This window comes from Myxine glutinosa, chromosome 13, assembly GCF_964187855.1.
Source record: "Myxine glutinosa chromosome 13, kmMyxGlut1.1, whole genome shotgun sequence".
Lineage (NCBI taxonomy): Eukaryota > Metazoa > Chordata > Myxini > Myxiniformes > Myxinidae > Myxine > Myxine glutinosa.
Window position 1 is genome coordinate 44,896,498 of NC_136273.1, and position 23,673 is coordinate 44,920,170.

Consider the following 23,673-nt stretch of genomic DNA (forward strand, 5'->3'; position numbering starts at 1 on the left):
CCTTTCGAATTACCCATTAGAATTACCCTTTAGAATTACCCTTTAGAATTACCCTTTAGAATTACCCATTAGAATTACCCTTTAGAATTATCCTTTCGAATTACCCTTTGGAATTACTCTTCAGAATTACCCTTTATAATTACCCTTTTGAATTACCCTTTAGAATTACCCTTTAGAATTACCCATTAGAATTACCCATTAGAATTACCCTTTAGAATTATCCTTTAGAATTACCCATTAGAATTACCCTTTAGAATTATCCTTTCGAATTACCCATTAGAATTACCCTTTAGAATTACCCATTAGAATTACCCTTTAGAATTACCCTTTAGAATTACCCTTTCGAATTACCCGTTACAATTACCCTTTAGCATTACCCTTTAGAATTACCCTTTCAAATTACCCTTTATAATTACCCTTTATAATTACCCTTTATAATTACCCTTTAGAATTACCTTTTAGAATTACCTTTCAGAATTACCCTTTAGAATTACCCTTTAGAATTACCCATGAGAATTACCCTTTAGAATTACCCTTTCGAATTACCCGTTACAATTACCCTTTAGCATTACACTTTAGAATTACCCTTTCAAATTACCCTTTATAATTACCTTTTAGAATTACCTTTCAGAATTACCCTTTAGAATTACCCTTTAGAATTACCCTTTAGAATTACCCTTTAGAATTACCCTTTAGAATTACACTTGAGAATTACCCTTTAGAATTACCCTTTAGAATTACCCTTTGGAATTACCCTTTGGAATTACCCTTTAGAATTACCCTTTATAATTACCCTTTAGAATTACCCTTTAGAATTACCCTTTAGAATTATCCTTTAGAATTACCCTTTCGAATTACCCTTTAGAATTACCCTTTAGAATTACCCTTTAGAATTAGCCTTTAGAATTACCTTTTAGAATCACCTTTTAGAATCACCTTTTAGAATTACACTTGAGAATTACTCTTTAGAATTACTCTTCAGATTTACTCTTTATAATTACCCTTTAGAATTACACTTGAGAATTACCCTTTAGAATTACCCTTTGGAATTACCCTTTGGAATTACCCTTTAGAATTACCCTTTAGAATTACCCTTTAGAATTACCCTTTAGAATTATCCTGTAGAATTATCCTTTAGAATTACCCTTTAGAATTACCCTTTAGAATTACCCTTTAGAATTACCCTTTAGAATTACCTTTTAGAATTAGCCTTTAGAATTACCTTTTAGAATCACCTTTTAGAATCACCTTTTAGAATTACACTTGAGAATTACTCTTTAGAATTACTCTTTAGAATTACTCTTCAGATTTACTCTTTATAATTACCCTTTAGAATTACCCTTTATAATTACTCTTTAGAATTACCCTTCAGAATTACCCTTTATAATTACCCTTTAGAATTACCCTTTAGAATTATCGTTTATAATTACCCTTTATAATTACCCTTTATAATTACCCTTTATAATTACCCTTTATAATTACCCTTTAGAATTACCCTTTATAATTACCCTTTCGAATTACCCTTTAGAATTACCCTTTAGAATTACCCATTAGAATTACCCATTAGAATTACCCTTTAGAATTATCCTTTAGAATTACCCATTAGAATTACCCTTTAGAATTATCCTTTCGAATTACCCTTTAGAATTACCCATTAGAATTACCCTTTAGAATTACCCATTAGAATTACCCGTGAGAATTACCCTTTAGAATTACCCTTTCGAATTACCCGTTACAATTACCCTTTAGCATTACCCTTTAGAATTACCCTTTCAAATTACCCTTTATAATTACCCTTTATAATTACCCTTTATAATTACCCTTTATAATTACCCTTTATAATTACCCTTTAGAATTACCTTTTAGAATTACCTTTCAGAATTACCCTTTAGAATTACCCTTTAGAATTACCCATGAGAATTACCCTTTAGAATTACCCTTTCGAATTACCCGTTACAATTACCCTTTAGCATTACCCTTTAGAATTACCCTTTCAAATTACCCTTTATAATTACCTTTTAGAATTACCTTTCAGAATTACCCTTTAGAATTACCCTTTAGAATTACCCTTTAGAATTACCCTTTAGAATTACCCTTTAGAATTACACTTGAGAATTAGCCTTTAGAATTACCTTTTAGAATCACCTTTTAGAATCACCTTTTAGAATTACACTTGAGAATTACTCTTTAGAATTACTCTTTAGAATTACTCTTCAGATTTACTCTTTATAATTACCCTTTAGAATTACACTTGAGAATTACCCTTTGGAATTACCCTTTGGAATTACCCTTTAGAATTACCCTTTGGAATTACCCTTTAGAATTACCCTTTGGAATTACCCTTTAGAATTACCCTTTAGAATTACCCTTTAGAATTACCCTTTAGAATTATCCTTTAGAATTATCCTTTAGAATTACCCTTTAGAATTACCCTTTAGAATTACCCTTTAGAATTACCCTTTAGAATTACCCTTTAGAATTACCCTTTAGAATTAGCCTTTAGAATTACCTTTTAGAATCACCTTTTAGAATCACCTTTTAGAATTACACTTGAGAATTACTCTTTAGAATTACTCTTTAGAATTACTCTTCAGATTTACTCTTTATAATTACCCTTTAGAATTACCCTTTATAATTACTCTTTAGAATTACCCTTCAGAATTACCCTTTAGAATTACCCTTAAGAATTATCGTTTATAATTACCCTTTATAATTACCCTTTATAATTACCCTTTAGAATTACCCTTTAGAATTACCCTTTATAATTGCCCTTTAGAATTACCCTTTATAATTGCCCTTTAGAATTACCCTTTATAATTGCCCTTTAGAATTACCCTTTCTAATTACCCATTATAATTACCCTTTCGAATTACCCTTTAGAATTATCCTTTAGAATTACCCTTTAGAATTACGCTTTAGAATGATGCTTTAGAATGATGCTTTAGAAGTATGCTTTAGAATTACTCTTTCGAATTATCCTTTAGAATTACCCTTTAGAATTACCCTTAAGAATTACCCTTTAGAATTACCCTTTAGAATTACCCTTTAGAATTACCCTTTAGAATTACCCTTTAGAATTACCCTTGAGAATTACCCTTGAGAATTACCCTTGAGAATTACCCTTGAGAATTACCCTTTAGAATTACCCTTTAGAATTATCCTTTAGAATTGCCCTTTAGAATTACCCTTTAGAATTACCCTTTAGAATTACCCCTTTGGCATTACCCTTTAGAATTACTCTTTCGAATTCTCCTTTAGAATTACCCTTTAGAATTACCCTTTAGAATTACCCTTGAGAATTACCCTTGAGAATTACCCTTGAGAATTACCCTTTGGAATTACCCTTTAGAATTACTCTTTAGAATTACCCTTTAGAATTACCCCTTTGGCATTACCCTTTAGAATTACTCATTAGAATTATGCTTTAGAATTACCCTTTAGAATTACCCTTAGAATTACCCTTTAGAATTACCCTTTAGAATTACCCTTTAGAATTACCCTTTATAATTACCCTTTAGAATTACCCTTTAGAATTACCCTTTGGAATTACCCTTTAGAATTACCCTTTAGAATTACCCTTTGGCATTACTCTTTAGAATTATGCTTTAGAATTACCCTTTAGAATTACCCTTTAGAATTACCCTTTAGAATTACCCTTTAGAATTACCCTTTAGAATTACCCTTAAGAATTACCCTTTAGAATTACCCTTTATAATTGCCCTTTAGAATTACCCTTTATAATTGCCCTTTATAATTGCCCTTTATAATTGCCCTTTAGAATTACCCTTTAGAATTGCCCTTTAGAATTACCCTTTAGAATTACCCTTTAGAATTACCCTTTAGAATTACCCTTTATAATTGCCCTTTATAATTGCCCTTTAGAATTACCCTTTAGAATTGCCCTTTATAATTGCCCTTTATAATTGCCCTTTATGATTGCCCTTTATGATTGCCCTTTAGGATTACCCTTTAGAATTACCCTTTATAATTGCCCTTTATAATTGCCCTTTCGAATTACACTTTAGAATTGCCCTTTATAATTGCCCTTTATAATTGCCCTTTAGAATTACCCTTTAGAATTACCCTTTATAATTGCCCTTTATAATTGCCCTTTCGAGTTACCCTTTAGAATTGCCCTTTAGAATTGCGGTTTAGAATTGCGCTTTAGAATTGCGCTTTGGAATTGCCCTTTAGAATTACCCTTTATAATTGCCCTTTAGAATTACCCTTTAGAATTACCCTTTATAATTGCCCTTTAGAGTTGCCCTTTAGAATTACCCTTTATAATTGCCTTTTATAATTGCCTTTTATAATTGCCCTTTATAATTGCCCTTTAGAATTGCCCTTTAGAATTGCCCTTTAGAATTACCCTTTAGAATTACCTTTTATAATTGCCCTTTAGAATTACCCTTTAGAATTACCCTTTAGAATTACCCTTTATAATTGCCCTTTATAATTGCCTTTTATAATTGCCCTTTATAATTGCCCTTTAGAATGACCCTTTATAATTGCCCTTTAGAGTTACCCTTTCGAATTACCCTTTAGAATTACCCTTTATAATTGCCCTTTAGAGTTGCCCTTTAGAATTACCCTTTATAATTGCCCTTTATAATTGCCTTTTATAATTGCCTTTTATAATTGCCCTTTAGAATTGCCCTTTAGAATTACTCTTTAGAATTACCTTTTATAATTGCCCTTTAGAATTACCCTTTAGAATTACCCTTTAGAATTACCCTTTATAATTGCCCTTTATAATTGCCTTTTATAATTGCCCTTTATAATTGCCCTTTAGAATGACCCTTTATAATTGCCCTTTCGAGTTACCCTTTAGAATTGCCCTTTAGAATTGCGCTTTAGAATTGTGCTTTAGAATTGCCCTTTAGAATTACCCTTTAGAATTACCCTTTATAATTGCCCTTTATAATTGCCCTTTATAATTGCCCTTTAGAATTACCCTTTATAATTGCCCTTTAGAGTTACCCTTTAGAATTGCCCTTTAGAATTGCGCTTTAGAATTATCCTTTAGCATCACCCTTTATAATTTTTTTTTTAATCACCCTTTATAATTGCCCTTTATAATTGCCCTTTATAATTGCCCTTTATAATTGCCCTTTATAATTGCCCTTTATAATTGGCCTTTATAATTACCCTTTAGAATTGCCCTTTATAATTGCCCTTTAGAATTACGCTTTAGAACACTAGAATTCTACTTTAGAACCCATTGGAATTAAACATGGTGGGTTAGAAAGGTCTTTTTCTTTTTTGATGGACGGATGGAAGGAAGGACATAGCCAAATATTGAAGCGGCTTCACCACTTAAAAAGGGAAGAATTAATTGGCCACAAAAGATAAGTTTACATTAAATACTACGTTCTGGTACCTTGAGGGCCTTTATTGTGGTTAATGCAGGCACCGTGTTAGATGGTTAGCATATACCATTGGTCGATGTCATCACGCGCTGGGTTGCTACATAGTTCAGGAGTGTGTGTGTGTGTGTGTGTGTGTGTGTGTGTGTGTGTGTGTGTGTGTGTGTGTGTGTGTGTGTGTGTGTGTGTGTGTGTGTGTGCGCGCGCGCACACATGCACAGAGTGAGATAGATAATGATGAGAAGAAGCATCATTAGACATATAGTTTGCACATTTCAACAAAAGAGAATGTGTGAGGATTTATTATTATTATTATTTATTATATTATTTATTATTATTATATTTATATTATTTATTATTATATTATTTATTATTATTTATTATTTATTTATTATTTTGTTTTTCAGGGTTTTCAAGGCAAGACTGGAATACCAGGTCCTCCGGGAGTCATTGGGCCTCAGGTGAACTGCTTTGGTGTTATTACTGAACCTGTTGTGATTATTATTACTAGCATTGGCACTTCCACTGGTGTGTGTGTGTGTTTGTGTGTGTACATGCGTGTGTCTGCATAGGTCAGTTGTCTACATAGATACATAGATGATAATGAATCATGTAATAATAATATATTCATGACCAGTCTTGTGGCTTTTGCCTCTGCCATAACTTGTGCTTTGACGATTCAACCTTCAGGGATCACCTGGCCAAGCTGGACCTTTGGGTGAGAGGGGACATCCCGGACCTGTGGGCCCACCAGGAGAACCTGGGCTCCCCGGTGCTGATGGAAAAGAAGGCCCCAAGGTAGGATTACATCTCATTTGATAACTGAGCTCAACTACAAAAATTTCATAATCAGTGACATTAAGGAGCCACAAGATGTCTCCAGCAGAGAAGGTGTGAAGGATACTCCTCCCCTCACCACCTTAGAAATCCTGTTTAATCCCGATTTTGTGTTCTGTATGTTCAACACATTGCATTTTACTTCACCTGTATATAATAGGGAAGATTATATTTGCGTGCATACCTGCACATCCTCTGATATCAATACGGTACAGTGGACAATTTTAAATTAAAATGTTGAGTGTGCTGAACAAAATGTGTGGTGTGTGTGTGTGTGTGTGTGTGTGTGTGTGTGTGTGTGTGTGTGTGTGAGAGATAGAGAGACACAGACAGAGAGAGAGAGAGAGAGAGACAGAGACAGACAGACAGAGAGAGACAGACAGACAGAGAGAGAGAGACAGACAGACAGAGAGAGAGAGACAGACAGACACACAGACAGGTCTTTTCTTTGATTTATATACATTTGCATACTCCTGGTCCAATGTCCACCAAATTTGTCATATGTACTGTGGATACCCAGGGGCAGGTCGTGGGCACCAAATGGGCAGCAAATGTCCCCTCAAACCTCACCCCTCCCCGCAGGGCAATTCTATATATGTACATATGTAAGTGTGTGTTTGTCAGAAAATCATGGAAAAGATGACAACATGAGAGTTCGGAGAAACAGACATCATACAAGGAAATTCGCCCAACATTGTGGTGGTGCCCTCCTAGGTTGATTTTTACTACAGCTTTAAACATCAATGTTCTTGATGGTTTACTGACGCCTACGTAACCCAATCTTGATCAGGTGGCCAAATTTGTATATATATTTATAACAAGTTTAAGGCAGTTGGGATTCTCCAGTTTTTTTTTTTTTTTTTTTTTTTTTTTTGTATACAAGATCGAGGCTCGTGAAAGAGCGAACATTAATCACACAGAAAGACAAACAGACACATAAAACAAATAACATCGGGAGCGGTAGACAAGATGGGGAGAGAGGGGGAAGGACACAAACACAACATTTGAGAGCAGGGACCGAGAGACATGGAGACATCGAGAGAACTGTGGGAGGGAGAGGGCTTTGGGGGGGAGGCATGGGAAGGGGGGGGGGGGGGGTGGGAGAGGTATAAAACATATGGACACTGCCAAGACTTCCAGGAAAGAAGTTGGAATTTCAAACAAGGTGGATCTGGGGTGAATTAGTGGGGGTAGAAAAGATCAAGGTTTTGGATGGGGGAAGATAAGAGATGGTGGTGAACAGCTGTTTTGAAGACCTGGAGGGAGGAGTGTGATTGAAGTGAGTGTGGGAGTTTGTTCCAGAGGCGGGAGAAAAGAGGAATGAAAGAGTGAAGGTGAGCAGAGAGCCGAGATTTCGGCAGTTTAACCATCAGAGGGTGGCTGGCAGATCTTGTGCGACCTGTAGGAATATTTGGGGGACAGAGCACAGAGAGAGCTGGGGGAGCAAGGCCGGAGAGGAGTCGGTAGAAGACAGAAAGACCACCTACCTGCCTGCGGTGAGTGAGTGAAAGGCCCTCAGAGATAGCTTCATCGCGGGAGATTCCAATGATTCTGAAAGCTTTGGATTCAACAGCGTGAAGCCGAGCCAGGTGTGAGGCAGGAGCACCAGCCCATAGGGGAGAACAGTATTCCATTGAGCTGCGGATGAAAGCCTTGTATGTGGTGAGGAGCTCGTATAGTTGAGTAAAAGGTACATCCAACAGGAAAATGTATTTAGACCTGACCTGCCAGTTTTGTACCAAACGAGAGCAGATCTCGTCTGTCTCAGGTGACATTTGGTCTGATACTCAATGGACTTGTTCAGGCAAAATATCCTCAGTGCCAGCATTTATCTGCCTTTATTCCCAGGGTGACACTTCCAGTGCCAGGAGCAAATTGAGGGGTGTTTATAATGACCTAAGCATAAACGTCAACATTATCGAGAGTCCCGCTCGGCTATGTTTCTCATTTGCTGTGATCCGGTGTTGAATGCGTGGGTGTGAGTAGATGTGCATGCACTTGTTGTTGCGCTTTCGGGTCACGACCTCAGCTGTCTGTGCATCGGGGTCAATTGAGGTTGCATAATTCTGGGTATGACTGTTGCAATGCTATGTTTGGTTGGGTGTTGCATTGCTGGGTACCGATGCCTATTGTTTCCTCACCTTGTCCGACTGTACTTTGCACAATCATGTTCATGCCATTTATGTTTGGGTGCGTCCTTGGTTTCCCCAGTTACACAACCCTCTCGGGCCTCTGATACACAATTCCTCCAGAACCAACTTCGACGTTTGTTTGGCATGGTGTCCAGGAAATACATCCCATCCAGGTCAAATTTGTGGACCAACTGCATGCATTGGCATGCTGTAGCTGACTGTGTCATCTTCACCAGACAAGTTGGCCTCTCGTGTTCATCTCGCCGTTGTTTCAGATCTGACCTGGAGCTGTGATTATCAGCGGAGCAGCTGAAACTATTTTATGCGGTGGCTGGTTCTGTGTCTTTCATTGACTGTAATGGAGCCAGGATTCTATTTTATATCTGTGTGGAGGTGGCCGGGGTATCGATCTTGCTCCACCTTTCCGCCTTTCCGCTCCACCTCCACCTTTCCCACCTTACTTTGGTCATGGCATGTCCCTGATATTTTATAGCTCATAGTTGTTTTAGTTTGCATGTGTTTTCGATTGAGTTTATCTTTTGTAGAATTGGTTTTCCACCTGAATTTTTGGCTTAGTCATTGATTTCTGCCTTTTATAGCTGATCACATCAACCCAGTTAGAAGCCCCTTTGCTAAATTTGGCAGCCAAAGCAATAAGGGGCATTACCACTTGTCCAATCTTGCGACTGGGCCTCATTGAGCTCATCCTTTGGACTATTTTTACAGCTCGAGCAAGATGAGCCTGTACATATTACTCTTGAAAGGCCAACATCAAACGTATTTGCTTTAATTTATCCAAAATTTGTAATCAATACATGGTATCCCGCATTTTTCAAACTGCCATGGCTCGTCTCTGAGCTGCCGGCCTTTAATACACAGTTTTGGTGTTATTCCTGCTGTTGTCATGACCAAATAAAGTGAGCAGATTGCATGCTTATTGAGGTCAGGACCTGAAGAAGCTGAGAGAAATTGGCTTCTGCTACAATGATGCAATTTGACTCGATTGCTGGAGAATGTTTCTTTATCAGTTCTCGGCCGACTGCCTCTGTTAGCAAGAGGCCAACTAGCCCGCTGTGAAGACAGGTTTTTATGCAGGGGAAGCAGCTGGCCTGCTAATCCAGAGTCTGTTTGAGTCTGGAGGGAACTAGCAAGAAAAAAAAAGAATATTCTACCCAGTCTGCATCACAGTTACTACAGTTGTTAGTTGTTTCAACCATCTAATTCTCAATGAACCACTTCTTCGATGGGTGTGATTCAGATAGCTTGTTTCATTGGCAAGCCGTTTGGTTTCCATATTTTTAAACTTGTTGATTAGTTGCTTAATCTGCTGGGATGATGTTTTTGATCTACTGCTTTATGCAGTCTGGTTGATAATATTATAGGACATGTTTAGTATCATAGCTATAGTTGGATAGGTCATGTGTTCAAGATGTGAAAGAAAAAGGCATTATCACCGAATCTCACTGCAGGTCGACCTGAGTTACATCCCAACATCGAAGTTGCTCGATCGATGTATATTCAATTAATACATTAAATCATCTTGCAGCTCAACATGTCTTGTCATGGAAATGGAAAGGGCAAAATCTACGACAGGATTATAAATAATTAAATTGATATATGTGGGAAAATCCTTATTTTAATAAATTATTTAATTTCCCACGTATATCAATTTAATTATTTTAATAATTAAGTTGATATATGTGGGAAATTAAATAATTGATTTCAAATAAAAAAATATTTAATTATCTCTAATCCTGTTCATTGATGTAATTATTTCACTTCGCCCCCTTGTGGTGTTTGTAATAGCGGACATGCATTTGTCCCCCCCCCCCCATTGAAGTAAGACCCTCTCGTGAGCAGGCCGTTGGTGCTCCTATGGTTGGCAGCGAGTGCCACGGAAGCATGGACGGAAAGAGAGTGGCAATCCTATGTGTGGGAAAATTGCATGCTCAGTCAGGGTCGCCCAGATAGCTCAGATGGCAGAGCACTGGTACGGTTCACCAGAGACCTGGGTTCGATTCGTGGTCTGGGTGTGTAATTTTCCGACATATATCAATTTAATAATTCAATGTCTTGGTCATTTCATTAAGCAAATCTCATTAATTTCGTTTCATTTCTCAGGCAAAGGCAGCAACATTAACATGTGTGTGGGTGTGTGTTATTTGGGTTCTATAACGCAACGTTTTATCTCTGCAGGGCGATCTAGGACCAATAGGGCCTGTTGGAAAAGAAGGCTCATCAGGATTGAGGGGCTTTCAGGGTGAGCGTGGCTTACCCGGTCCCATGGTGAGTTTCTGTCCAAATCTTTTCCAAGAATTCTAGGGGTAAAAAAAATCCTCAACTGCACAAAGCAATTCCTCAAAATGTTGTCAGGATTGTTTGCATTATGAAAGCTTGTTTGCAAATGTTAATTATACAGACCTCAAGCCTGCAGTTCTCCCTACAGGAGAACAAGCCTGTATTTCTTATCTGGAATCTTCAGAAATGTTTAAAACTTTTAAAGTCACTGTCGTGGGCCGTGGTCGCAAAGAAAAATGAATGAAAACTCGATCAATTTGTCAGACATGTTCACAGTGAAATTGTTTGTGTCATTGCAGGGAGTTCCGGGATTGAAAGGGGACCGGGGTCCACCAGGTCCCGTCGGATCTCTCGTAAGTTTCCTTCGATATGCTGACAATTATGAAAGACCCAAAATCATTTTGAAGGATGGCTCAATTTTTCTCACCACTTGTGTGATTTCATTGAGGGAGCTTGGAATGTGCTGTAAATTGTGGTGTCGAAGATGGAAATTTTCATGATTAAATTCATTGTTCTAGTGATAGTGAGATTCAATCGATCAAATGTAGCAGACTTTGAACAATGTGTCCGCGCTGCCGAAGCACATCCTGGTAAAGATTATGCTGGTGGTTTGCCGCTGCCTTTCCATTATCCCATCTGAGCAGAATTTTGTTCAGGGTGTCGATGATAACTCGCACACCCTTCATGGAATGCACCGACAGATCTTCAACATCCACCAACAACCATTTGGTGCAGGCGGGTAATCGAGCTCAACGTCCTCCTGATGGACGCACACACATTGATTCCTCGCCCTGCATGTGAACCACAAGGGTGACAGATTGTAGTTGGGCCTGGATTTGAACCCCGGCCGGACAGTTCAGAGGTGGGCGTGCGCACACCGGTGCCATCCCATTCGAGCAAAGTAGAGGGAATGAAATCCTTCTTGTCACCTGGTTTTCTGACTTGAGAAGTCAAACACTGTTGTGTTCGTTTTCAATCTCAACTCGTGGCCTTGAACGAAAAATTGCTGCACCTTCTGATTGCCAGCTTTCTAAAGAGAAACATCAACCCCTGAAATGTTTCTTTATCCCAGCAATTGTATATTTAGTTGGATCTGCCATTAGAATTAGTGCTTCATTGAAGTAAGCTTGTTGTGACACGGGTGTGAAGAAAGACTCTGTGAGAACCACATCAAACAGACAGTTGAAAACATAGGGAGAGTGAATGCAAGAGAAAGAAGGATAAAGTACAGCAGGGAAGGAAGTAAAGGAGAGAATATGCAGTAATTAGTCCACCACCTACACAGGAGGCAAGTTATAATAGCTCACATTTAAAAACAGTGCTGAATGGCTTATTTTTTTTTTCCTTTCAAAGCCAACATGATTGACAAGGTTGTAAAGCAAATTTGTTTCAAGTCCAATATGGAAGGCAATAAACAACTCTGGAATTTGGATTGTTGTTCAAATACACTCATCTGATAATCTGAAAAACTAGGAAGAGGATAATTGGGCCGTGCTGCATAATGTCTTGACACTGCAGGAAAAAGGCCTCCCTTAACTCTCATTTGGTGGTATTGGCATACTCACCATGCTTGCCAAGTGTTGGTTGACGAGTAAGTTTGAGTAGGGAGTTGTGAATTGTTCAGGATGCTGTCGAGAACTCTCCTGCTCTTTGTGAAGGACTCCGTGGGATCTTTGGTGTCCACCGACGACCAGTGTTCGCACACAGGTCCTCCGACTAGACATACTTCCAAAGGGCAGCGTACACATTGATGCCTCTCCCTGCATGTCAAAACACCAGTGGGGCAGTTTATAGCTGAGTCTGGATTCAAACCCATGCTAGATTGCTCAGAGGAGAGTGTGAATGCTTCCACGCTATCATACGACATATATCATACCACACTTCCACGCTATCATACGCTATTGGTCCCCTTCATTACAGGTCTTATAATAAGCCATTTTTGGAACAACATCAAGAGCATCACCTTGTTACCAATATCTCGTGCATGCGAGTGCTTAGGATTGCACAATGAACTACTTTTAAGTGGCCAGGTGAAGGCTGTTTTATGTTTTACGCATGTCTTTAGCTCCTGGAGTGTATACTATGAAAAGCATTCCATAACAGCGTGGCCTATGAAGACAAACCGATTAAGAACCAAAGTGATGACCCAAAATCGATCATTGGTAGCATAAGGGTTAGACTTTAGAGTGTCCACTTTGAGTCTGGCCAGCCGGGGGGGTTGAACCCAGACTGTAGTCATACCAAATACTTTTAAAATGGTACGTGTTCCTTCCTTCCTTCATGCTTCGCATTTGAAAAGGCTAGAGCACGAACAAACAACTGGAAGTTGTTAATAACAGCGCAGGCTTTGTTGGGCATAATGGCCTACTCCCGAGTCGAAGTTCCCTGTAAGAGATGCATTATTAACAAGAAAAAGAGCAATCAGAGATTGCAAACCCTCGCCAGGATGTATTTTCAGTGGTTTTTAAGGCTTTTGTGTTAAAACAAATATGGCGGCCGAACCACGTGACTGATGACGTCATATATTTTTTTCTAAACTAATTTATTCCTAGATTATGCTCAAGAAATTTCATCTTGATCGGATGAAGTTTTGTAGTTGGCGAATTATGACGTCATAATGGAGGCACCTATGACATCATCATTAACATATTTTATTCCCCATGGAGAGTTCTTTACAATGAGCGATGTCTCAATTTTTTCGATTCAGCGCTTTCGGAGATATAGAGTGCAAAGTTTTCCGATTTTTCCAAGATGTCGGCCGAACCACGTGACCTATGACGTCATAATTATCATTAAAAATTCTACAGGTGGAGTTGCACCTATGGTGAACATTTCCTGTCAATCGGACCAACGGTTGCAGAGAAAATCATATTTATTCTGTGCGGACAAACAAACAAACAGACAAACGGACTCAAATGCAACAGCCTCTTCTCTGGCGAGGGTAAATATACCTGAGTATTAACCAGTCGCATCCAAAAATAAGGCTGGATTGAATTAATGAGTATTCTAATTCGAGAACTCGAAAGGGCAATGGGACCTTCACCAACACCCAAAAGGGCATGTGGGTTTGCAAGAGGATTTGTCAACATCCAATTGGGCTCTCTTTGTACTAAACCTTCTGAAGTTTTTGCTGCAAGATCTATGCAGCTATACCAGATTATCTTTATTTAAAAGGCAATCTCGAGCAAACTTCATCGATTGGCAGGAGTCATTTGCAACCCTGATTGTACGAGGTTAATGTCAAAGAGCTTCCTGTTACAATTGGCACCTGCACAAGAACAATACAAGACTCGATGGCAGTTTCAACATCAAAATTATTGGTAAGGACACGCCTGAGAGGCCGCAACCACGAGACCAATTAAACCAATCGCCATTGGGATTTCATGTTGTAATTCAAGTCCTGATAGGCCGTTAAATAGGTACAGAGTGTGAACAAGTAAATGAAGAAGAATACCCATGATTGAACGCACAAAATGGCTTTCTGTGTTGCTGCTGCCGCCGCAAAATATTTCCAAGAGAGGATCAAATCAGGTGTACTTAAAAATGCATTATTCCGCAGAATGAAATAAATGGAAAAGAACGAGGATCCAGCAGCAGTAATAACACAACATAAAGGGCAGAAAGATCTGTCAGACCTGGGCAAGAATTCACTTGAACTTGAACTTGAATTCACTTGAAGACCAGGGGAAGAAGAAGCAACAACAGCAAAAAACATCAGTATGGATGAATAATGAAGATAGGGACAAAGCTATGATACCGTGCACAAGTGATACCACAACGTATTCACTCTCGAGGTTTATATTTTCAATATCATGCAAGTTGCTTAGCAAAAGGGCTAACACCTGTCCAGAGTTTCCCAAGCACACCGCCATTCTTTCACCATTCTTTCACGGTCAGGAGTAAAAAAAATTGATTCTCCACTTTAGACTACAAATAAGTTACTTGTACGTGCTCGTGGAGAGAACACGGTTCCTTCTAACTTGTTTTCTCCAACTCACGTATTGCTTGGAGTCAATATTTTGCATTGCGCGATGATGCCATGCTGTTGTAATTGGTTCCCTTTCACAACTTTGAGACTTTCTTCCATGATGAAGTTCAACATGGCCTTGAGGATCGTTTGGAGCTTTTGGGTTATAAGCTCAGATAACATAATATCTTATTAGATTACGGATGAACTGTCTGCTGCCTGGACCTTACAGTCTTAGCCCTTATTGGCTGTCACACAACAGATGTCTGCATCGATTGTTGTCTCAGAAAGTGTTGAGCATGTTCTCTTGGATTGTTAATGCTGGTACGCAGCGTGTTCACATGTAGCAGATTGTGAAATGGCTTTCAGTGAAGGTTAGCTATGAAATAAGCAACGGTAACTGATGAATATGCAATGGCAGCACCAGCAGGATGACAATGCTTTCCCTTAAAAAGAAAATCACATGCAGTATACCCTTTGATAGTGTTACAACATGTGAGTATAGGCCGACATCATAATATCAATAAGAAAATGGCTGGTTCATCTGCTGTGAAAGATGAAAAGGTGCTGACATTCCAGCTTTTATCTTTTATCGGAGCAAAATAACTGGGACAGAGGGTAAAGACCTGGATAAAATCACAAACTGGTCAAACAAGTGGAACATGTCTTTCAATCCTGACAAATCTTACTCTCACTATGTCTCTCCAAAAAGACCACCTGGAAACCCCTCCAACAACCCCTCTGGAAACGCCTTTCTCAACATTCCTCTCGAAGAGGTTCTGTCACTCAAGCTTTTGGGTCTCACTATCTGCAATGATCTTTCCTGGGAAAACCACATTTTCAAGCTTTCCTCCAAAGCCAGTCTCCAACTGAGCATCCTCCATCGTGTGGTCATTCCTCGGCTCTACTGAGCTTCTCACCACATACAAAGCTTTCATCTGCAGCTTGATGGAATACTGCTCTCCCCTTTGGGCTAGTGCACCTGCTTCAAACCAGGTGGTGCGGTTTCACGCTGTTGAATCCAAAGCATTCGGAATCATTGGTATTTCCCACAATGAAGCTGATTCTGAGGGCCTTTCTCTCTATCACCACAGGCAGGTTGGTGGTCTTTCTGTCTTCTAACGACTCCTCTCCGGCCTTGCTCCCTCAGCTCTGTCTGTGATCTGTCCCCCAAATATTCCTACAGGTCGCACAAGATCTGCCAGCAACCCTCTTATTGTTAAACTGCCAAAATCAAGACTCTGCTCACCTTCACTATGTCATTCCTCTTTTCTCCCACCTCTGGAACAAACTCGCGCACTCTCTTCAATCCCACTCCTCCCTCCAGGTCTTCAAAACAGCTGTTCACCACCATCTCTTATCTTCCCCCATCCAAAACCTTGATATTTTCTACCCGCGTTAATACACCCCAAATCCACCTTTTTCAAATTCCGTTTTTTCTTTCCTGAAAGTACTTGTAGTGTCCATCTTGTTTATACCGTGTATCCCACCCTAGTTCTCTCCCTTCCACAGATCTCCTGATGTCCCTGTTCTCTACTATTGTTGTGCTGCCCGCTCGATATCCTTCTCTTGTCTTCCACTCCCTTTATTATATACTAGCGAAAGTACCCAGCATTGCCGGGTAACAATGAGTCGCTTTCTGATGGGAATATGAAGAGAGGGGGGGGAGGGGATTGAGGGGGAAGGGAAGGGAAGGGAAAGGGGAGGGGGAAGGGGAAGGGGAGGGGTGGAAAGAGAGGGAAAGGGGAGGGAGAAGGGTGGGGAGGTGGGAAGGAAGGGGGAGGGGGAAAGAAGGGGGAAGGGAGAAGGAAGGGGGAGGAAGAGGGGAGGAGAAGGGGCAGAGAAAGGGGGAGGGAGGAAATGGGTAAGAGAAGGGGGAGGAGAGGTAGAGGGAAGGGGGAGAGTGGAGGGGATGGGAGGAGAGAGGAGGGGTGAGGGGGGAGGAGCATGGAGAAGAGAGAGAACAGAAGCTGGGTGGAGCAAAGAAGCGTGGGGGAGGGGGGAAGGGAAGGGGAGGGGAGGGGAAGAGTGACGCCTCACCACACGTCGCTACGCTATAAACTCCGGAAGGGAGGGGAGCAAGGAGAAGGGTGGGAGCGAGAGGTGTGTGGAAGGAGTGCGCGGCACTTTATTAGGAGGGAAGAGCGAAGAGTGTACAGAGTGGGAGGGGAGGGGGGGGGGCGGTCGAAAAGGTGAGGGGGAGAGGGGAGTTAGCAAAGAGAATGATATGCAATGAGAATGATAGGTTATGATGGCTGCAGACTCTTAACCTGAGCCAGATTAAAAAATTTAAGCTGCGGAATTGAGCTTAGCATCAGTTCTGACTGCTAAAAAGTGTTAATTTGTTATCCGGGTGTCTATGGAAGTCTCCAGGTGGACAGCATAGATGAAGTACACCAAACACAAAAATGGCAACCACAAAGATTTAGCTCTAAATAGTCTTCTATAAATGAGAAAATCAAGCAGCAAATCAGCGAAATGTGGAAACCACTGGAAGCAGACAAGATGGTGATTTTACATTTGCAATGATGCAGTTCGACATTGTGGACATTTGATTTGAGTTCCAAACACGATGTGTGATTTGTTTTTTTTAATACAGTAAGTATATTTTGCAGGTATATTAATATAACTATCTATTAATACAATGAAAGTATATCGCAAAAAATGTTCGTAAATAAAAAATGGGTACGTAAAAACAATAAATAGCACCACAAAGTGGGCGTAACCTCTCAGCCCATGCATGGTGGAAACCAATTTCAAGATGGCTACCGTGGCGGCCATATTAAAAATCACAGCGCGCCCATTTTCGAAAGGAATCTTCCTCTACTCAACCCCAACACACACTGCAAAAATGGATTTAATCGGACAAGCCGTTCTGCTCGAAATTGACGGAAACTAATTTCAAGATGGCTGCCGTGGCGGCCATATTGAAAATCGCAGCGCGCCCATGAACCTTCATCTACTCAACCCCAACACACACTGCAAAAATGGATTTAATCGGACAAGCCGTTCTGCTCTAAATTGACGGAAACCAATTTCAAGATGGCTACCGTGGCGACCATAATGAAAATGGCAGCGCGCCCATTTTCGAAAGGAACCTTCCTCTACCCAACCCCAACACACACTGCAAAAATGGATTTAACCGGACAAGCCGTTCTGCTCGAAATTGACGGAAACCAAAAGTTGATGGACGCCTGGATGGCTGCCGTGGCAGCCATATTGAAAATCGCAGCATGCCCATTTTCGAAAGGAACCTTCCTCTACTCAACCCCATCACACACTGCAAAAATGGATTTAATCGGACAAGCCGTTCTCCTTGAAATTGACGGAAACCAAAAGTTGACGTACACCCGGACGCCCGGACGACACCCGTGACGACAATACCCCTTAGCCCAATTTGGGCTGAGGGGTGAAAAGGGAGCTCTGTCTACTGTAACGCCGTGGCTTGCAAAATCAGCCTGAATGGCGTTCACCAAGTGGTGGTAATCATATTCAAAAAGGGTGTTAGAACAGCCAAACTTCCCCGGCCTTGTGACTAATAAATTATTAAGTACACAGGTATTTCTGACTTCATTTGTAGAGCCCTTGCCAAGCGGCTCAAGCGCTCCAGCAAGCACTCCAACAAAATGGGTGATAAGGAACGACTGGCTTGGCAAGCGATAGCAAGCTGAATGCTTTTGGTTTAAATGGCCGAAAATGTTTGGTACAGCACCTCTTAAATACTTTAAAATATACACAATCTGGGTCCATCATCTAGAGGGAATTAAAAAAACAAACAGATTGCAGGTACAGTGGAGTGACACCCTATCCCATGGAAGTATGAATTAAGTTAAAATTATTATTAATTTAAATTAAAAAAACTAACCCCAGAAGAAGAATGACAGCCTCACTTAAATAAATGAATATTCAGTATGCATTTAGTTATAAAAATCGCTAAATATGGTAAATTTTGTCAGATTTCAATCCAGATTTGGACATTTATTTAGTCTACAGCATCCAATCCTCGTATCCGAATCCAGATTTTGATGATATGTTTCAATTATGTAATGATAATGGATCGTGTTTCCAAGGCAAGGCATGTTTGAATAGGCCGAAACAAAATGGCGGCTTAATAACCCAGCAAGTGGCAGTGAGCTGAGCAAGATGGCGGGCCACCATATTGGTAAGGCTTTTTCGTGTTTTTTCTTATGAGCACCCCGTACTGCTTTTGAGAATTTTTTTCTTATAATTGCGACTGAGCACCCTTCTTTAGGATCCGCTCTGCTCACCCCACAAGGAGATGACAGAAAAGGTGGCCTAAATACAGTCTGTTCCATCATTTCCTGGGTGTAAAACTGCATCCAGTGGGATTACCATCACTGTGGTCGAAATCACCAGTCATAAAGTTATTTTCATAACCTGGAACATCAGAACCCTTTTGGACAACCCTAATATTGAACACCCATATACATAGTGCAACATCGTGGCCCACAAACTCAGGTGATATGATAATGATAACTGCCCTGAGCGAGACCTGTAAGGTGTGAGTGGAGCATCTCAAAGAACAAGGAGGTGGTATATTCTCTTTTGGAAGGGCAAACAGGAAGAAGAATGCTGTTTCAATGGAGTCAGATTTGCCATCAAGAATGAACTCATAAACCAACCCAATATATTCCCTATTTGAATTTATGGGCAACCCATGACTCTCTGTCTTAAATTGGCAGGGAGCCAATATGCCACTGTTATCAGCACGTGTGCCCCGACTCTTGATGCTGACAACGAGACAACGGAGGAAGTTTATGCTGACCAGTGACCTTGATCAAGTCCTTTCTGACACTCTAAAGGCAGACGGTCTTATCCTTCTTGGTGATTTTAATTCCAGACTCAGAAGAGACTCAAACTTCTGGAACAGAACCATTGGAAAGGAAGCAATGAGAAAGGTCAACACCAATGGCATCCTCCTTTTGACCAAAATGTGCAGAACATGGACTTATCATCACCAACACTCTGCTGCCAGAAACAGAAACATAAGACATCATGGCAGCTCTCTTGATCGAAGCTGCAATGGCACTTGATTGATTATGTCAATATTCATTACACTAATGTCCTCCGTCAACAATCTCTCAATGAGCAATTTGCAGCTCTGGCAATTCATATTTGTGGTGAAACTCTGGAGAACATAGAGTATGTCCGATACCTCGGAGGTAATATTTGGCAGAAGGTTGATACTTATGAAGAAATCCAACATCACCTTAAATGTGCAAATGCAGCCTTTTGGTCACCTGAGGTAACTTGTGGTTTTTTTTGTTTTTTTGTTTTTTTGTATACTGAATCGAGGCTCGTGAAAGAGCTAACATTTATTCCACAAACAAATCAACCAGACAAACAAAACATACAAAAAGAGGGGGTGGAAGACAAGATGGGGAGAGGAGGTGAAGCACACAAACACAACACCTGAGAGCAGGGAGAAGCGCGGGAGGGAGAGGGCCTAGGGGAAGGAGGCGTGGGAAGGGGGGGGGGGGGGGGGGAGAGGTATAAAACACAAGGAGACCAAGGACTTCCAGGACAGACGTTGGTATTTCAAAAAAGTGTAGGATTTGGGGTGAAATTAGCGGGGGTAGAAAAGATCAAGGTTTTGGATGGGGGAAGATAAGAGATGGTGGTGAACAGCTGTTTTAAGGACCTGGAGGGTGGAGTGGGATTGAAGAGAGTGAGGGAGTTTGTTCCAAGGTGGGAGAAAAGCGGAATGAAGGAGTGAAGGTGAGCAGAAAGTCTCGATTTTGGCAGTTTAACCATAAGAGGGTTGCAGGCAGATCTTGTGTGACCTGTAGGAATATTTGGGGGACAGAGCCCAGAGAGAGCTGGGGGGGGGGGGGCAAGGCCAGAGAGGAGTCGGTAGAAGACGGAAAGACCACCAACCTGCCTGCGGTGAGTGAGTGAAAGGCCCTTGGAGTTAGCTTCATCGTGGGAGATTCCAATGATTCTTAACGCTTTGGTTTCAACAGCGTAAAGACGAGCTAGGTGTGAGGCAGGAGCACCAGCCCAGAGGGGAGAGCAGTATTCCATTGAGCTGCGGATGAAAGCCTTGTATGTTGTGAGGAGCTCAGGTGTGCCAAGGAAGGACTTCGCACGACTTCGCTTCGCAATTGTTTGAAGATCGTGATCTGATTCAAAACTAAGGTCATGGTTTATCAAGCATGACACCCGTCCCACTGTACATATGTCATTGATCTCCTGAAACATACTGTACAGATGTCATCGCAGAGATGTGGGTCCCGAAGAGGAGACACCTCAAGATCCTGGAGAAGTAGCATCAACGCGGCCTCCTGAAGACCCTCCGAATCCAGTGGGAAGACACACTTAAACATTGGCATCCCCTCACAAGCAAACACGATGAGCATTGAGGTGATGATCATCCGACATCAACTTCGCTCGGCAGGCCACATCGTCGGGATGCCCAACTCCAGGCAATTTTTATTTTCCAAGCTCAGTCACTGTGAGAGATCAAGAGGAGGGCAGAGAAAGTTCTTCAAGGATGTCCTCAAAGCCAACATGAAGAAATGTTACAGTGACACATTGCTTGTGGGAGATTATTGCCCAGGGCCACCTCTGATTGAGGAAGAGTGTGCCACAAGGATTTCAGCACTTCAAAACCTTGCAACAACAACAGGAGGTGGAAACACGTGTGACAACAGTGCATTGTTAAAAGCAACAACAACCCAGGGCCACCTTAACCACTCACAAACACATGTCCGAATTGAGATGGAGTCCGCCAATCCTGGATAGGCCTCATCTGATCTATAGACACACAGATAAAATCACCATGGGAAATTATCATCCACAAATTTAGGGATAGCCCTAGAAGAAGCAGAAATTGTTAGTGACATCATGATATCAGTGTGGAACTAGAATGTCACCCGGTAGAGCAGCATATACCTCCGCAGGCTGAACAGTTTACATTTTGTATCCCATTGATAGGCCGGATCTGGATCCGGACCTGAACCAAAATCGAATCGGCTTGTTCTTGTTACCGCCGTCACCAAAGGTGGATTGAGGTTATGTTTTCACAGCTGTCTGTGTGTTTGTCCTTTTGTCTGTCTGTCTGTCTGTCTGTCTGTCTGTCTGTCTGTCTGTCCGTTTGTGAACAAAATATCTCAAAAGGTTGTGGACCGATTTGGACGAAATTTCGCAGAGATATAGCGTATGTGACACCGACGAAATGATTAGATTTTGGCGAAGATCCGGATTCGAAAACCGGCCACAATCATTTTTAAAGTAATTCTTCACCATTGAGAGATAGGGCCAAAAACGATACTTAGCAGGATATCTCCAAAAGTTATGGATGGATTTGGATGAAACTTGTTGGACAAGTTGTGTATGTGACAAGGAAGAATCGATTCAATTTTGGTGAAGATTGTGTTTGGCCCTGTCACTCAATAGTGAAAAATCACTTTAAAAATTATCGGATTCAGATCCAGATCCTCACCAAAATCGAATCGATTCATCCTTGTTACATACCCAACCTGTCCACCGAATTCGTCCGAATCCGTCCACAACTTTTTGAGATATCCAGCTCACAGACAGACACAGGTGAAAACATAACCTCCATCCACATTCGCTGGCGGAGGCATAATCCCCAGACGTTATTGCCATATGAATCTCTGCAAAGTCGGCCGGAGATTTCTGGTCTTCTCCAAATGCTTTGTTTGATGTTTTGATCTGGACCTTTTACCTTTATCTATCATCTCTTTCGTGATCTCTCATCTTATGTTACTTTAAATCTTCTATTTGGCTCGATATCTTTCTCTCGACATCATAGTAGATGTCGAATCATAGCATTGCTTATTGAATAAGGAAATTAAATTGGTTTGTCACATCCGCATGTCGGTTATCATCTCAATTTATTTTCTGGCATGAGTATTGTTTGTCCTATTTTTGATAGTAATGAAGTGAATCTGCAAGCTGCATTAATCATGCTTTCACTCACAAACACCAAGCTGTATAAGTAAGGTATGGCATAGTCTGAGCCATTTGTGTGTCATTTATGTATACACTGGTGGCTTATTGTTGAGTAGACTAAACTGGGATTCTGGAGTAGACTGTTCAATATTGGTGAGGACACTGGAGTTGGTTCTCAGAGGCTACGGGTTAAAATGCAGCTGAAGTCTTCACTCGTCATCAGGATGTGGATTCTTGGGCTCAAGAAGCTTAGTTTATAGTTTTAGGAGAACTGCCACGTCATTAATGGATTGTTGTTGAAAGCTCAGCTGGCTGATCATTAGTGACCTTCAGGGTGCAGAGCTTCTACATGCCAGACCTTGTCCGATCTCCTTGTTAACCGAGTCCCCTCTTTTCGTTTGACTCTTACTCCCTACCATTGTTTCACGAGGTCGTTCTTAATGACTATGGGTCATGTCCTTCTCCTGCGTCTTATTATTTGAAATAAATAACTTTAACAACATTTTCATTGGCAAATAACTATATTCCCTGCAATTAATTTTAAAAGAGCAGTAAAACTTTGGAAAAGGCAAAAGTGCGCATCAAATCTCACCGATGTTAATCGGACATTCTACGCGACCCCAACATTTTTTTACCTGCTAAGCATGGACGACTCCTTCAGTAAATGTTGGCTCCACGAGGAAACATTTGGACTGCAATAGCAGGTGCAATCCTGGCTAAATTTCTATGTATGACTATGAGTAAGCAAAGCATGCACCAGTGAGATGGATATTAATTCAGAAGCATCATCACCACAGTGGCACCGGTCAGACCACTGCAGATGCAAAGGTGGAAAAGCCAAATTAATGATAAAGAAGCCTGCGAGCAATCTTTCCAAATACGACCAAAAGCATTGCATCAAAAATGCATTCCCGAATGATGCTTTGACTTGCTAAAGAGGACTTAACTCTGAAAGAGCAGTCAAAATCTATGTAAGCTTTCAGGAACCCACATGACATTTTCACACTGTTCTTTTGGAAGTTCTAGGATGCAGCTCTGTAAAGATCCCTCGTGTTACACTATGTCAGCATGGCACAGATGGAGTCCCATCACAGCGCTTGCTGCACAACCCGCCAGCAAGAAGTGTCACCTGCCA

The 23,673-nt window shown here is 40.9% G+C and overlaps 1 protein-coding gene across 1 annotated transcript in view; it reads left to right on the forward strand.

The window, feature by feature from the left end:
• Window positions 1–23,673, forward strand: part of LOC137438890 (uncharacterized) — a gene marked incomplete in the record, with an annotated part of 494,558 nt that overhangs the window by 317,678 nt on the left and 153,207 nt on the right. Inside the window, 4 exon segments of the mRNA XM_068134344.2 lie at window positions 5,774–5,827; window positions 6,057–6,164; window positions 10,532–10,621; window positions 10,933–10,986. Of these exon segments, the coding sequence (XP_067990445.2) occupies window positions 5,774–5,827; window positions 6,057–6,164; window positions 10,532–10,621; window positions 10,933–10,986 (306 nt within the window).